The following is a 13930-nucleotide window of genomic DNA, read 5'->3' as shown; positions in this document are numbered from 1 at the left end:
GGTGACCTGGAGCTTCGGCTCTAGTCTGGCACTATTATAAAGAGCTGTGTGACCTTAAGTGAATTGGTTCACTTCTTTGGGCCTTGTGACCTTGCCTGGAACACGGGGCTTCCTGAAAGCCTGTCCAATTTGAGGCATTTCACAGCTCTCTTGGGTCTGTGACTAGGTCAAGGAATAGCCTGTAGAGCGTTGGGCTCTGTTTATAGGCCCGCAGCTGGTAGATTTATAAGTGGGGCTCACTTTATCCTTCTCTAAAAGTGGGAGTTGTTTCCTCCTACCCTGGAGCTGCTGCTGCTGCTGCTGCTAAGTCGCTTCAGTCGTGTCCGACTCTGCGCGACCCCATAGACGGCAGCCCACCAGGCTCCCCCATCCCTGGGATTCTCCAGGCAAGAATACTGGAGTGGGTTGCCATTTCCTTCTCCAATGCATGAAAGTGAAAAGTGAAAGTAAAGTCGCTCAGTCGTGTCCAACCCCCAGCGACCCCATGGACTGCAGCTCACCAGGCTCCTCTGTCCATGGGATTTTCCAGGCAAGAGTACTGGAGTGGAGTGCCATTGCCTTCTCCCTGGAGCAGTGTTTCTCAACTCATTCTTCAGTAGCAGTGATGAAATGACCTGAGAGGAATATTCCCAATTTATGAGAACACAGGTTATAGACTAGATGATGTGTCAGTGTTTTGCTTTTATAATTTTTAAGCTTCCTTCATTTAAAATTTTAAAACTACTGGTATTCTGCGAAAGTACTGACTCATTTCTATGGCTGAGACTCTTAAGACATCTGCCTCTTGCTCCTCAAATCCCTGCCCTTCCTGGCAAGGGCCAAGTGCCTGCCACCAAAGCAGATCCCTTGGTGACCCGGTGAGCAAGCTGCCTCCGCACGGATCCACGTAACAGCCAGCCTCCTCTCTCCCCCAGATCGCGGAGACCTACGCCTTCCTTCCACGGGAAGCCGTGACCCGGTTCCTGATGAGCTGCACGGAGTGTCAGAAGAGGATGCACTTTAATTCCAACGGCCTGGAGCCCAAAGGTAGGGGAGCAGGTGGACGGGCTGGAGGCCTGGGGGAGGCTGTGCAGGGGAGGGGCTCTTCCCCAGCAGGGCCTGCCCTTTGCTGGCAGGGACAGAAAAGTGCATGACCAGCAGCTGTCATAATTCCCAGGGGCCAGCATGGGTCCATGGAGCTGCCCAGAGAGCCTCATTTTAGGTTTGGTTTGTTATGGTTGTTTTTTTTAATGTCAAGTTTCACTTAAAAACCAACAGTACATTCCTACTGCCCTTCAACACTCTCTTCTCCCACCGAGGTTGCAGACGGAAATGGCCACCTCACCCCATTTCCTAAACTCTGCAGTCCTCGCCACCCAGGTCCTCCCCCCCACCCCCGGCAGTATCCACGTGGATCTGGTCTCACTGACCTGACTGTGCCCTCCCTAGGGACAGGAGCACAGCCCTCGCTGCAGGCGCCTTTCTACCCTACAGCCGCCCTCCTGCCGTTAGTAGTAGGCCTCCCTAAGTCTTTGTCCCCTGCCCTTTACCCCCAGTGCACACCCAGATCTGTGGGGATTGGTTAGAATTGAAAATGCCCAGAGGGACTTTCTTGGTGGTTCCATGGTAAGACACTGCACTTGCACGGCACGGGGCACAAGTTCGATCCTTAGTCAGGGAACTAAGATCCCGCATGCCACACAGTGAAGCCAAAAAATAGGGAAAAAAGAGAAAATGCCCAGAGCATGTGTGATCAGTCCAAGCTGGTCCCTTAGACAGACATCCATGCTCTCTAGCTCTTCCCTGCAAGGACCCCCACCTCAGTCCCCCCAAAGCTTCACCCTGAACGTCCCAGAGGCCTCCCTCCAGTAAGTCTGGGCCATCTGTTCGAAGGTGGCTTTGGCACAGCAAGAAGGGCCATTACATTTGGCTGGTGTGACCGTAACTCAAGCCTGAGGAATGGTGCCCAGATGGGCGGCTTATCAGGGCTGCTAGGCATCAGGCCTGCAAAGGGTGCTGAAGTCGGTGGGTGTTGGGGTGTTTGCCTGAGGATGGGAAAAGAAGGGTGAGCCACTTCCTCAGGCGGTGCCCCAGTGGCATCCACCAAATGTGGTGAAAACCAACAGCACCGCCCAGCGACCGCAGGGCATTGGAATGTAGACGCCAGTGGGGTTTTCTTCCTGGCTGGTAGTTGAGCCGCTCAGTCGTGTCTGACTCTTTGCAACCCCATGGAGTGCAGCACGCCAGGCTTCCCTGTCCTTCACTATCTCCCAGAATTTGCTCAAACTCATGTCCATTGAGTCCGTGATGCCATCCAACCATCTCATCCTCTGTCGTCCCCTTCTCCTCTTGCCTTCGATCTTTCCCAGCATCAGAGTCATTTTCCTGGCTGGTAGTCGGGCCCTGATGCGACTTTGGACAGCAGCCACTTCACAAACCCAGAGGCTTTCCTGTTCTTGGGGGCCATTAGGCCATGGCCACTTCACTGAGTTCATCGGATAGCTGCTGATGTATGAGGGACAGGAGTTAACGTAGTTCATCCCTCGTAAGTGCTGGGTTCCTGATTTAAGAGCCAGGCGCGCCAGGACCGCACTGAGTGCGTTCAAATCTGAGCTCTGCCGCTCAGTAACCGTGTGTCCTGAACAAGTGACTTCACCTCTCTGAGCCTAAGTTTCCTCATGTGTGAAATGGAGTTAATAATGGCACCTACCTGGTAGCGGGAGAGAGGGGCAGGGTCCTGATGAAATTTGAGAGTTAAACCCTGTACCTAGGGCAGGGCTGCCGCATAGGACGAGGGAACCGAGGCTGTGGCAGTTATTGTGATAATGCCTGAGGCCTGAGGGAGGGCCCCTGCCCCACAGGGCCTGGCCCTGGCTTGGCAGCTGCAACCCCTGTGCGAAGACAGCCCCCTTAGCACCTGCCGCTGGGCTAGGAGACTTTCCCTGCTCCTCCCCACCCTGCCCGGGTCCTCGTCCCAGGGGCACAGGCCTGGTGGTAGCTGCATCGTCCCTGCCCACCCATGCGCCTGTCCTCTCCTGTGCTGCCCTTATCGTTTCCATAGCGACTGGCGAAGTCAGACACAGAACCTGGGGGAACAGAGGCAGGCAGGAGGGGCTGTGTTTGTGGACTGCTCTGGGGTGTCTGCAGGCTCCGTCTGTTGTGTTCCCCTCTCCCCACTGGTGTGGAGGACGGTCCTTATGTCCAGCTTCGTGGGTTCTGTGCGGGAGCCTCCGTGTCCAGGGGCTCCAGCAGGAAGATGGCAGGGCGGAGTAAGTCTGTGCCCCGCCCATCCTCGCCTGTCCTCAGGCCGAATGCCACTTCCCTGTCCCCAGAAGTGGAGCTGCCCACACGCAGGGAGAGGAGGAGATCTCAAGGGAGCCAGAGGCGGCGTGGCCTCAGTGTCTCAGAAGGTGGGCTTGGGGTCAGGCAGGCCTGGGTGTGCTGCCCTGCTCCCTGCTGTGTGTCCCTCAGCAGGTTAGAGAACCTCTCTGGACATCAGCTGCTCATGACAGCTGCTGCGATCCTGGGAGGTGTCTGACCTGGTTCACAGCTGAGGAGAGGAGGCACAGAGGTGGTGCGGTGATGTGACTTGTCCAAGGTCCCCCAGAAAGCAGGAGAACTTACCTTCCCATCAGCAAATGGGAGCAACATTTCTCTCTTGGGGTTTTCAGGAGGATGAAGTTGAATTAAACGAGCCCGTCTGTAGGGCGGTTGGTGCGACGGGTGCCTGGGAAACATCAGCTTGTCCCCCACTCCACCCAGTATTGTTGTCCCAGCCAAACGCAAGGCTGCCAGCTTCCAGGTGTCCCATGAAGAGACACACGGTCACCCTCCCAAGCAAGCACCTACAGCCTGGCCGCTGGCCTGAAGGGTTTCTGGAGGCTGCTAGTGAAGAGCCTTAGAGGCTGAAAGACTCTGCTGTCTTCTCAATGGTCAGAGGCATTTGTGCCTGGATCCCTGTCGTCAGCTGGCAGGTCCTCCCATCTCCTGCCCCAGCTGAGAGCGTGGAGACGCTGTCTCTGCCCACCAGGCTGGCCTCTCTGGATGTGGTCAGCTGCACCGACTGCCCTTTCACAGGCACCCCTGCTCTGCTCTGCTCTGCCAGCCTTCCCTCCTCCTTCGCCTGCCCTCCGGGAAATCAGAGCCTGCGCCTGGCCCCAGAGGCAGGCCCCAGGTTCCTGTCCCAGGAAGGTGGGGCGGGAGGGGGCCACAGAGCAGGATGGAGAGTTCTCGAGGGGCGGCTGGGAGGGCGCCTTGCTTCCTGGCCTCGTGTTAGAAAGAAAGAAAGGAAGCAGAGCAGCCTCCCCTGCTCAGTGGTGGTTTGTCCCGGGAGGGGGCAAGAAGGGGGCGGAGGTGGTGGTGGGAGAGTATGCTGGACAGCCCCATGCCCTCCCCCAGCGCCAGGAGCACAAACAAAGGAGGCTGCAAGGATCAGGAAGTCCAAGGATGGGAAATTCCAGGGCCTCCCAGCTCCACCGGCCCCTGAGCGAGTCTGGGCGGAGAGGAGGCAAAGATGAGAGCTGGGTGTGCCCTGGTCCCAGCCCTGGGCCGCTGTGGAGAGGGGCTTCGGGAGAGGGCACATCTTAATTTTCTTTGATGTGACAAAATGCTGTTTACGTGGCAGACAAGGAGTTAGCAGCGGGCAGCGCCGGTTACCCCCCAAAGGGTCCCTCCTCAGCCAGAGCCGTCCACTCAGGTGGTGGCGTCCCTGCAGTGGTTTTCAACCCCCTCCCTGCCTGGCCGCTCCAGAGCCCCCCACTTCCTGTCCTGCCCCACGTGACCCCATTCCGGTTCGTTCCTCTGCCCCTGCAGCCTCTCCTGCGCTGGCCTGCCCTCTATCCCTTCTCACGCTCACCGCCTGTGTAATCTGGGGAGGTTGCCTCATCTGTAAACTGGGGAGTCCTTGGGAGCCTCACGCAGGAGGGTCTGCATGGAGCCCTGGCAGGGCTCAGTAGCTGTCGTCCCAGTGACTGAACAGAAGTCCTGTTGAAATACCCCCTCCACAAAGCTGCCTGGACCTACGCCAGCAGCCCTGGAGCTCTTCCTCCTTGGAGCGCTAATGGACTGGCCATCAGTCCCGCCCTGCTGGGCCCAGGGGCCGGCCCTGTGCCCTTCCCCCCACCATCCCCGCCATGAATGCACACCCTTCGGTGCTCCTTGAAGACTTGCTGACCTATTGATTCGCTTCCCTGGAAGAGAGGGTTTTTTTTTTTTTCATCACCTTCTAAGCCAACCCCAAGCCTGGGATCTCTAGTTCCAAATCTGAACCCTGTGGCCGGTTGGCCAGTCCCACGTTTCCTCTGCGCCAGGCCTTTATTGCGCACACATCCTTCACCCACCCAGCCCTGACCCTGAGAGCTCTTGCCCTGGTACCCAGAAACTCTCTGGGTGTCTCTGGATTGAGGAGTTCCTCCATTCCCGTGGGTGGAAACTCAAGAGAATTTGCCACCCTGTGCTCCACCTGGACGATCCGGGCCACCTCCTCAGCTGGAGTTTGCGTGGATTGGCCTGGTCACTGAGGCCCGGCTGTGGTCAGCGCTCGGCTTGGCCTGGGGAGAGCCTTTGCGTCATGGACTCTTCAACAGCCTGTAAAGCTGGGTCTAGTGCTGGGGCTGGTTTCAGGTTTCCTTGGCAAAAAAGGTGTTGAAACATTTCTTCGGGTGATTCCTCTGCCTCTCTCACCAGCCACCTAAGGGGTTATTTCAGCTCCGTGACCCTTACTAGCTCTGAACTCACTGGTGGTCTCAGGTTCCTTGCAGTGGCTCAGGCATGGCCCCTGTGTTTATTGACCACGGCAGGGACCTGGCCCATCCAGCAGAACCCGGGGAAGCTGCTTCTTCCTCATTCGTGGGTTCATCTTCGCTCATCCCTTACATCCCTACGTGAGCACGTGACTCCAGGGAGCCCCCACTGGCCCTGTTCCTTAGCTCTTTCCTATAAGTCTATGTGTGTGGTGCTTATCACTCCCAGAACCATGCAGCTCCCTTGCTGCCAAAAACCTGCCTGCCTGTCTCTTGGCTGCGGTGTGGCCCGAGCCCTGACCTCCCACAGCCAGCTCCCTGGCGCGTTCCCTCCCCGGGAATGTCTCCCGCCTGCCAAGGTCCTGCCTCCCTGACAGAGCCCTCACTTCTGGAACTGCGGACGCAAGCATTTCACGGCACACGGATCTCTGATGGATTCGTCTGTGTGCCCAGGGTGTCCCGCTCCACTCCACCCCCCTGTCCCCTCCCCACAGCCGACGGGGGCATTCAGCCTCCTCTTCCTGAGCTCTCCTGGCTCATCTCTGGGCACCAGAAGCAGTTTCTGAACTGTGGATGTGCTGCAGAGGGAACAGGCCAAGGAAGACCCCTTCTCCCACTTCCCAGGAGCACCTTCCCAGCCATTGTGGGTTTTTCCCTGCCCTAAACTAAGCTGAACCTTGGCTTTAAATTTTTTCTTTTTATTTATTTATTTTTATATTTTTCATATTACTTTTTTTTTTTTTTCCTGACTGTGCCGCCAGGCGCAAAGGATCTTAGTTCCCAGACCAGGAATGGAACCCTCACCCGCTGCAGTAGAAGTGTGGAGTCTTAACCACTGGACTGCCAGGGAAGGCCCTGTTTGTTTTTTTTCTTAAGTTACCTCTTTGTAAGGATTCACGGCATTTCAGGCAGGACACAGGTGACCATTGGTAAAGGAATTCAGTGTCCGGCCTCCTAGGACAACGAAACGCAGAGGACGTCTCCACGTCACCTGATGAAGTCTTCATCTGAGGCTCTGACCGGGGACCCTTAGGGTGGGGGGCCCTTCTCACGTACCACGTTGTCCAGCAGCTTCTCAGCAGACAGCTTTGTCTCTGAGGAAACAAAACGCAAACGGCCGTCTTCTCCATCTGAAGACGCTCACTCCAAAACAGGAACCGTGGCTCTTTCGAATGACATCATCTCAGTGTGGCTGCGGGGTCTGCCTCACACAGTGCGTCCGGCCTCGTGGAGTTGTGGGGGTGGGGGGGTGAGGGGGTGGGCAGGTCCCAGCATGCCCCCTGCCCCGGGTTGAAGAGGTCAGGTCTGGGTAGATGGTGGGGCAGCAAGAAGAAGAGAACCCACAATCACAAAAACGAATTCTAGTTTCCCCACAGCACTGGGCGTCTGTGCCGGTGGGGCCAGTGTGCGCTGTGTCAGAAAAGCCCTCTGCCGCAGAACCAGGAGGGGCTCCCTTAATAGAAGGAAAAGTTTGGCCCATTTTTCAAGCCAGTTCCTAAGACTCCCTGTTAGTGAGTCCTGGAAGAACGAATATTTCTTCATATGACCACATGGCTTTCAAAAACTCAACAACGGCTTCCTTTGCTGGTCCAGCGGTTAGGACTCAGCGCTTCCACTGCAGGGGACCGGGTTCGATCCCTGGTCTGGGAACTAAACTCCTTCCACAAGCCGCACAGCGCATCCACATTTTTTTTTTTTCCTTAAGGAAAAAAAATAGCAAAACGAAGCTATGTGTTTTTAAAAAACTTGATAGAAAATGTTATTCAAGCAGTACAGTCACCAGAGGGGCACCACCTCAAGATGCGTGGACCCTGTTCTCTGCGGGGCTGTTCTATCCTCGCCAAGTAGGAACGGCCCTGGTGCCCCCTGGCTAGTTTTGCTCTCTTGTTTGCGGGAGCCATTTTTCTTTATTGTGGTAAAACATAACGCAAAACTTGCAATTTTAATACATTTTAAGTGTACAACTCAGTGGCATTATAGTTATACTCACTGCCCAGCAGTCATCACCACCATCTATTTTCCAAAACTCTTCGTCCTGCCAAACAGAACGTACAGCCCCATGAAGCAGTAACTTCCCATCCCCAGATGCCCTGGCCCTGGTAGCCCCTCTTCTACTTTCTGTCTGTGTGAACATGCCTGTTCCAGCTGCCGCATCCACATGGAATCCCCCAGTGTTTGTCCCGTGGCGTCTGGCTTCTTTCACTCAGCAGTGTTTTCAAGGTTGTGGGGGCCTGCCGGCCTAGGCTCTGGCTCTGAGTGGCAGCTTCAGCAGATCCCTGCCTTCCTCCAACCCACCGGTCACCGACTTCCCTCCAGCCCGTCCTTCTGGGCGTGTTGCCAGTGGCGGCAGGCAGGCTTCAGCTCATCGGAAAGTCGCCCCTACTTCTCACGCCACTCCAACCCCAGCCCACAGATAGAACTAGGCGCCAAGGAGGACTTGGGTCAAGGCCCGGTGCCCTTGGAGGCTGGGGGAGGAGGCAGCCAGAAAACAGGTAAACATGATGACTCCCCAGACAGAGGGTGAAGCCAGGTCAAATGACTAAATGACAAAATGAGGCCCTGCTTTGTGTGATGGGTCCCAGCAGGTGGCTTCAGGGTTTCCAGCTTGATCACAGCAGCAGACATCTGAAGGGGAGGCTGGACTGGAAAGAGTGGCAATGGGCTTCCCTTGAATCATGCTTCCGGTCTAGTTGACTTAACTCCTGCGCCATTGCAGTCGCTCCTAAATGGCACCCACAGAGGTACCTAAGATGCACAGCAAAGTGGCAAGCTGGGCCCACCGCAGGAGCCTTTGCAGAAGGCAGCGTGACCAGACATTTTCAAGAGTCATTGAGTAGGGACTTGCCAGTGGTTAAGACTCCGCGCTTCCAGTGCAGGAGACGTGGGTTTGACCCTTGTCCTATAAGTAACTTGTTCTAACTAAGATCCCTTGTTCTAACTAAGATGCCACATGCCTCTGGGTGAGGTTAAGGAAAAACAAAAAAGTTGTTAAATATTCCTACCATTTGACCCATGAATTCCGTGTTTTGGAATCTGGTCTAAAAAGGAAATGATCGCAAATACAGACCAGTATTCACGTACAGAGATGTTCCCAGCAGTGTTTATAAGTAGCCCCTGATAGCAGATAGCCTAAGTAGCCACTCATAAGGGAGTAACTAACAGAACATATGATAAAACAATACAGGGATATAAAAATTATATTTGCAAAGCAAAACAAGATTTTTGATGGTAGGGGAAATGCCTATGACAAAATGTTAAGCAAAAAAAAAAAGGTTTCAAAGCAGACTGTTATTCTCGGTATGCATTATGATATCAAGTATGTAAAAAAGAAATCACAGAGGAAAAAATAAACAGAAGCATATGCCAAGCTGCTTGGTGCAATTATGGACTTTTTTTTTTTCTTTACATCTTTCCACACTTTGCAAATGCTCTACAAAAGGAATATGCGTTACTTTGATCTTCAGGACAAGAAAGCAATAAAAGGGAGGAACAATGCTCCTCTCCATGTGATTAAAGAGGAACTAGAATTTGGGTGGACTGGAGGCCTGGCCCAGACCCGTGAGCCAGGTGGTCCATGGCGGCTTTAGGGAGGATGCTGTGGGGGGTGAGGGTCAGCGTGGGGCAGTGTGGCATGTGACCAGCGTAGGAAACTTACATATTTGACTTCAAGGGCCTGGCAAGCATCATCGTTGAGTGCAAGTGTGCAGGGCAATAGGAACAGGTGGACACTGCAGCAGAACAGAGCCCTCGAGCCCTGTCTAAAAGGAGAGGCTCAGCAGCAGTGGGTGTTTGCCATGTAAGAGTGAGGGCCCTGTGTAGCTAGACCTTCCATTTTTCAAAGAAGCCAGAAATCCCCAATTTTCAACTGTGACCTCTCTTACTAAACACGGTTACTTAGTTGAGAAACACTCTCAGCACCATGCAGTCCACATCCACGGGCCAGATACTGTGGGTGCTCCATGAGTCAGAGACCGCCTGCCCGCCTGGCCTCCTCCCCGGGCCCCGTGTTGGGTTCCCCCCGTGGGTGCCATGTTGCTGGTGGCCCCCCACACAGGCTGAAAGGGACTTCCTTTTCTTCTATCCACCAGAAAACGAGCCTCCGTCTCCTCTGGTCTCCGGGATCATCGATTACAACATGCCCCTCACCTCCACGTACCTGAAACAGATGAAGTTGCGCGTGATGAATTCCCAGGAGCAGGTAAGGCATCCGTCCCCCTTGCCCCACCGGAGGTGTCCTAACTTGCCTGGATGTGGTTGAGCCTTTCCGAGATGTGGGGCCACAGCCTGTGTAAACACACTGGAAACCAAAGAGGCCCTTATCTGCTTATCTGGGCCGGGCAGTCCTGGCTGAGAGGAGGGAAGGAACGTGTTCCTAGTGAGAAGGTCCGCTGAGTAGACCGCCCTGCCAGGTCTTCGGGGAAGCCTTCCTCAAGGGCAGGGGTAAGGGGGTGGAAGTGGGAGGGGTGAGAGCTGCTGGCCTTGGCTCTCGGCTTGCCCTTGCCCTGCTCTGCCCTCTACTGCGCCACTCGTCTCCTTGCCCTGGGGAGGCAAGAGGGAGGCCACGCCTGCCTGTAGCCTCTGTCACTCTTGGGGACCCGGTGGGCCTGGAGGGTGAGCCGGGGAAGGTGGCCCAGCGTGAGATAAGGCCCTGCCCGCACCCGCCACCTCCCCGGGCTGCCCAGGACTCCCCAGCTGTGGATTGCCCAGGGCTGTCAGGCACCATGGAAACAGGCTGTGAAAAGAAAACCGCTCCTGCCCACCTCCCTCCACAGCCCACCTTCTAGCCCTTTGCAAGGCGCGTAGCCTGACTGTCTTTCAGAGAAAGACTGGGTGAGTGCCACCCCTCTCCCCGACCACTGCTCCAACCCAGAGTCAGAGTGTCTCACCTCCTGCTTCAAGCTTTCTCATCAGCTGTGACGTTTGAACCTGCCGTATCTTTGAGGCGCGACTAGGGAAATAGGTTGTTCTCTCCTCCGTTGGAAGTCTGACTTCCAGCCCTGGGTGCATTCCATCCAGGATGTGGCTGGTCTCCTTGACAACCTGGGTGTGTGTCCGCCGAGGAGGGTGACAGCTCTGCTGTCAGCTCTGAGGGGATGAAGCTGGAGGTGCTTAGGTAGCATCTGGGGCTGGGGTCTGAGGATCTGAGCCATTTGGCTTGAGTTCTGCATTGCCCTGAGGAGGAGGTGTGGTGGCCCTCCCATCCCCACAGCCTCAAGAGGGCGGATGAAGTAAGCTGGGCTCTGGGTGGTGGAGTTGTTTGCGTCTCTCCCGTCTTTTCATCCCGACCCAGGGATGGAACGCGCCTCTCACCTCTCCAGCACTGGGAGGCAGGTTCAGTACCACTAGCACCACCTGGGGAACCCCTTAGTGCCCCAGAGACAGCAGGAGTTTGTATAACCGAAGGAAACATACCAAGATCCGTTCATGAGGGATCCCAGTGTGGTGCACTGACCACTGCCGGTTCTGGCGGTGAACTGGGCTCAAGCGCCGTTTTGTGGGGAAAAGAAAAGCCGTGGGGCTGAACTCCTGCTGTCTGGCTGTTTGAGTGCCTTTGTGCTTCACCCCATGTAGTGGTGCTTAGATGTTATAACTGTTGCTTCTGTTAGAGCAACACCCTTATAACTGGCATTTTCTGCACAAAACAACTTTGCGGTTTTGAGTGGAAAACCGACACCATTATCCCCGCTGTTTTTGAAGTTTCTTAGGGATGCGACCGTCATAGAAAAGAGGAGCCTGGCGGGTCCACAAAGAGTTGGACATGACTAAAGTGACTTAACATGCATGAACCCAAGAGGAATTAAGACTGGGGTGTGTGTGTGTGTGTGTGTGTGTGTGTGTGTGTGTTAGTTGCTCAGTCGTGTCCAACTCTTTGTGACCCCATGGACCGTAGCCTGCCAGGTTCCTCCATCCATGGGATTCTCCAGGCAAGAATACTGGAGTGGGTTGCCATTCCCTTCTCCAGGGGATCTTCCCAACCCAGGGATCAAACCTGGGTCTACTGCATTGAAGGCAGATTCATTACTGTCTGAGCCACCAGGGAAGCTGGTTAGGTGCATTGACAAGGATTCAGTCATTTAACAAATATTTATGGAGCCCTACTCCAAGAGCCAGGGTCTAGGGATGACCAAAGACAGCACCATTCCCAGCTCTTCTTATGATCTGAGGGGAGACAGACACTAATGAAAAAGTCATACACAACTGCTAAGGTCATAGCAGGCAGCAGAGTTGGGGGAGAGATTAACCAGCCATCATGGGTACAGCTGTGACAAGTGCCAGGCAGGAGGCACGTGGTGCCATGAGTAGTTAGATGGGCACGATGGGGGGACCAACGCAGGCGTCAGGAAGGTTTGCTTCAGAAGAGGAGGCTTGAGGAGGCTTGAGCTGAGTTAGATCTTCAGGGTAGAGAGCACCAGTCTGAGGAAACAGCTTGTGCAAAGGCCCTGTGGCTTGAGGGAGGACAATTTGAGAGGCTGGTATGGCTGGTGCAGAGAGTGTGAGCAGTTCTGAAGCTAAAGAAAACTGGGAGAAACACAGCATTGGGCATATAAACACTTTTAACACTTTTCATTTATTTATTTCTGGCTGCTCTAGGTCTTCGTTGCTCCACATGGGCTTTCTCTAGTTGTGACATGGGGGCTTCTTATTGTGGTGGCTTCTCTTGCTGCAGAGCACGGGCTCAGTAGTTGGGGCACACAGGCTTGTGGAATCTTCCCCAACCAGGGATGAAACCTGTGTCCCCTGCATTGGCAGGCAGAGTCTTTTTTTTTTTTTTAATTATTATTTTTTTTTTAACACTAAGAACATTTTGTATTGGGGTATAGCTGATTAACAATGTGGTAGTTTCAGGTGAACAGCAGAAGGGCTCAGCCATACATATGTATCCACTCGCCCCCAAACCCCACTCCCATCCAGGCTGGCACATAACACTGAGCAGAATTCCCTGTGCTGTACAGTAGGTCTTTGTTGTCCATTTTAAATATAGCAGGCAGTGTGTACAGGACATTCCCAAGTTCCTAACCATCCCTTCCGACCTGCCACCCCCAGCAACCGTGAGTTCGTTTCCTAAGTCTGTGAGTCTCTTTCTGTTTTGTAAGTAAGTTTGTTTATATCATTTTCGATTCCACATATAAGGGACGTCGTGTGATGTTTCTCCTTCGCCGTCCGGCTTGCTTCACTCATTTTGACATTCTCTAGGTCCATTCATGTTGCTGCAAGTGGCCTTGTCTCGTTCTTTTTAATGGCTGAGTAATATTCCATTGTGCACATGTACATCTTCTTTATCCACTCCTCTGTTGATGGACATTTAGGTTGCTTCCATGTCTTGGCTGTTGTAAACAGCGCTGCAGTGAACACTGGGGTGCATGGATCTTTTCGGGCCGTGTTTTTCTCTGAATATATGACAGGTGGATTCTTAACCACTGGTCCACCAAGGAAGTCCAGCATGTAAGCGCTTGATGGTCATCTGTGAATGAACGGAAGTTCATGGATAAGTCGCCCTGGTGAGGTTCAGGCTACTCTGATAGAGAGGGAGTGTGGGAGGTATTTGTCCCCAGGGGGGTGGGGCTGAAGCTGAGATTGAGGTGGCTTGAGTTGACAGTGGAGTTGACTGTTCTTCACCTCCATCCCTGGTTTCCCAAACTGGGGCCCTCTGAATGTCCCCGACCTTCTCCAGTGTGTGGTAGAAGGTAAAAATGCAGACCCTCCTTGCACACGCCTGGCAGGAGAGGCAGTGTGTGTGAGGAGGCCCTTCCACTTGGGGCCCTCCAGCTGTCAGCCTCCCGCCCTGCACGCACCGCAGTGAGCGCTCAAGGCCTCAGCCTTTCAACCAGCACTGTGATCCTGGCTCAATAGCCAGGCACGTGGTAAAACAAGAAGTCACACTGCTCGCCAGGTTATTTATCTGCAGCAGCAAGGAAGGGCCAAGGACCCAGGTGTCTTTGATTTTTCAGCTTGAGTTGAAAACTAAAAATACACTTACTTGAATTGGTAGCTTCTTTCCTGTAGCGCAAATGTAGCTTCCCTAATGGCTTAGACGACTCAGACCGTAAGGAATCTGCCTGCAATGCAGGAGACCCAGGTTTGATCCTTGAGTCGGGAAGATCCCCTGGAGAAGGGAATGGCAACCCACTCCAGTATTCTTGCCTGGAGAACCCCATGGACAGAGGAGCCTAGCAGGCTACAGCCCGTGGGTTTGCAAAGAGTCGGACATG

The 13930-nt window shown here is 54.3% G+C and overlaps 1 protein-coding gene across 3 annotated transcripts in view; it reads left to right on the top strand.

The window, feature by feature from the left end:
* Nucleotides 1-13930, top strand: part of NOL4L (nucleolar protein 4 like) — a 131334-nt gene that overhangs the window by 56066 nt on the left and 61338 nt on the right. For all 3 annotated transcript variants that reach the window (XM_025001189.2, XM_025001190.2, XM_059893016.1), the window contains exons 3-4: nucleotides 915-1026; nucleotides 9809-9918. In XM_025001189.2, coding sequence (XP_024856957.1) covers nucleotides 915-1026; nucleotides 9809-9918 — 222 coding nt within the window. The remainder of the gene's footprint in view (nucleotides 1-914; nucleotides 1027-9808; nucleotides 9919-13930) is intronic.

This window comes from Bos taurus, chromosome 13 (assembly GCF_002263795.3).
Source record: "Bos taurus isolate L1 Dominette 01449 registration number 42190680 breed Hereford chromosome 13, ARS-UCD2.0, whole genome shotgun sequence".
Taxonomy (NCBI): Eukaryota; Metazoa; Chordata; class Mammalia; order Artiodactyla; family Bovidae; genus Bos; species Bos taurus.
Note: the sequence above shows the minus strand (reverse complement) of the source record. Positions and strands in the feature narration are given on the sequence as shown.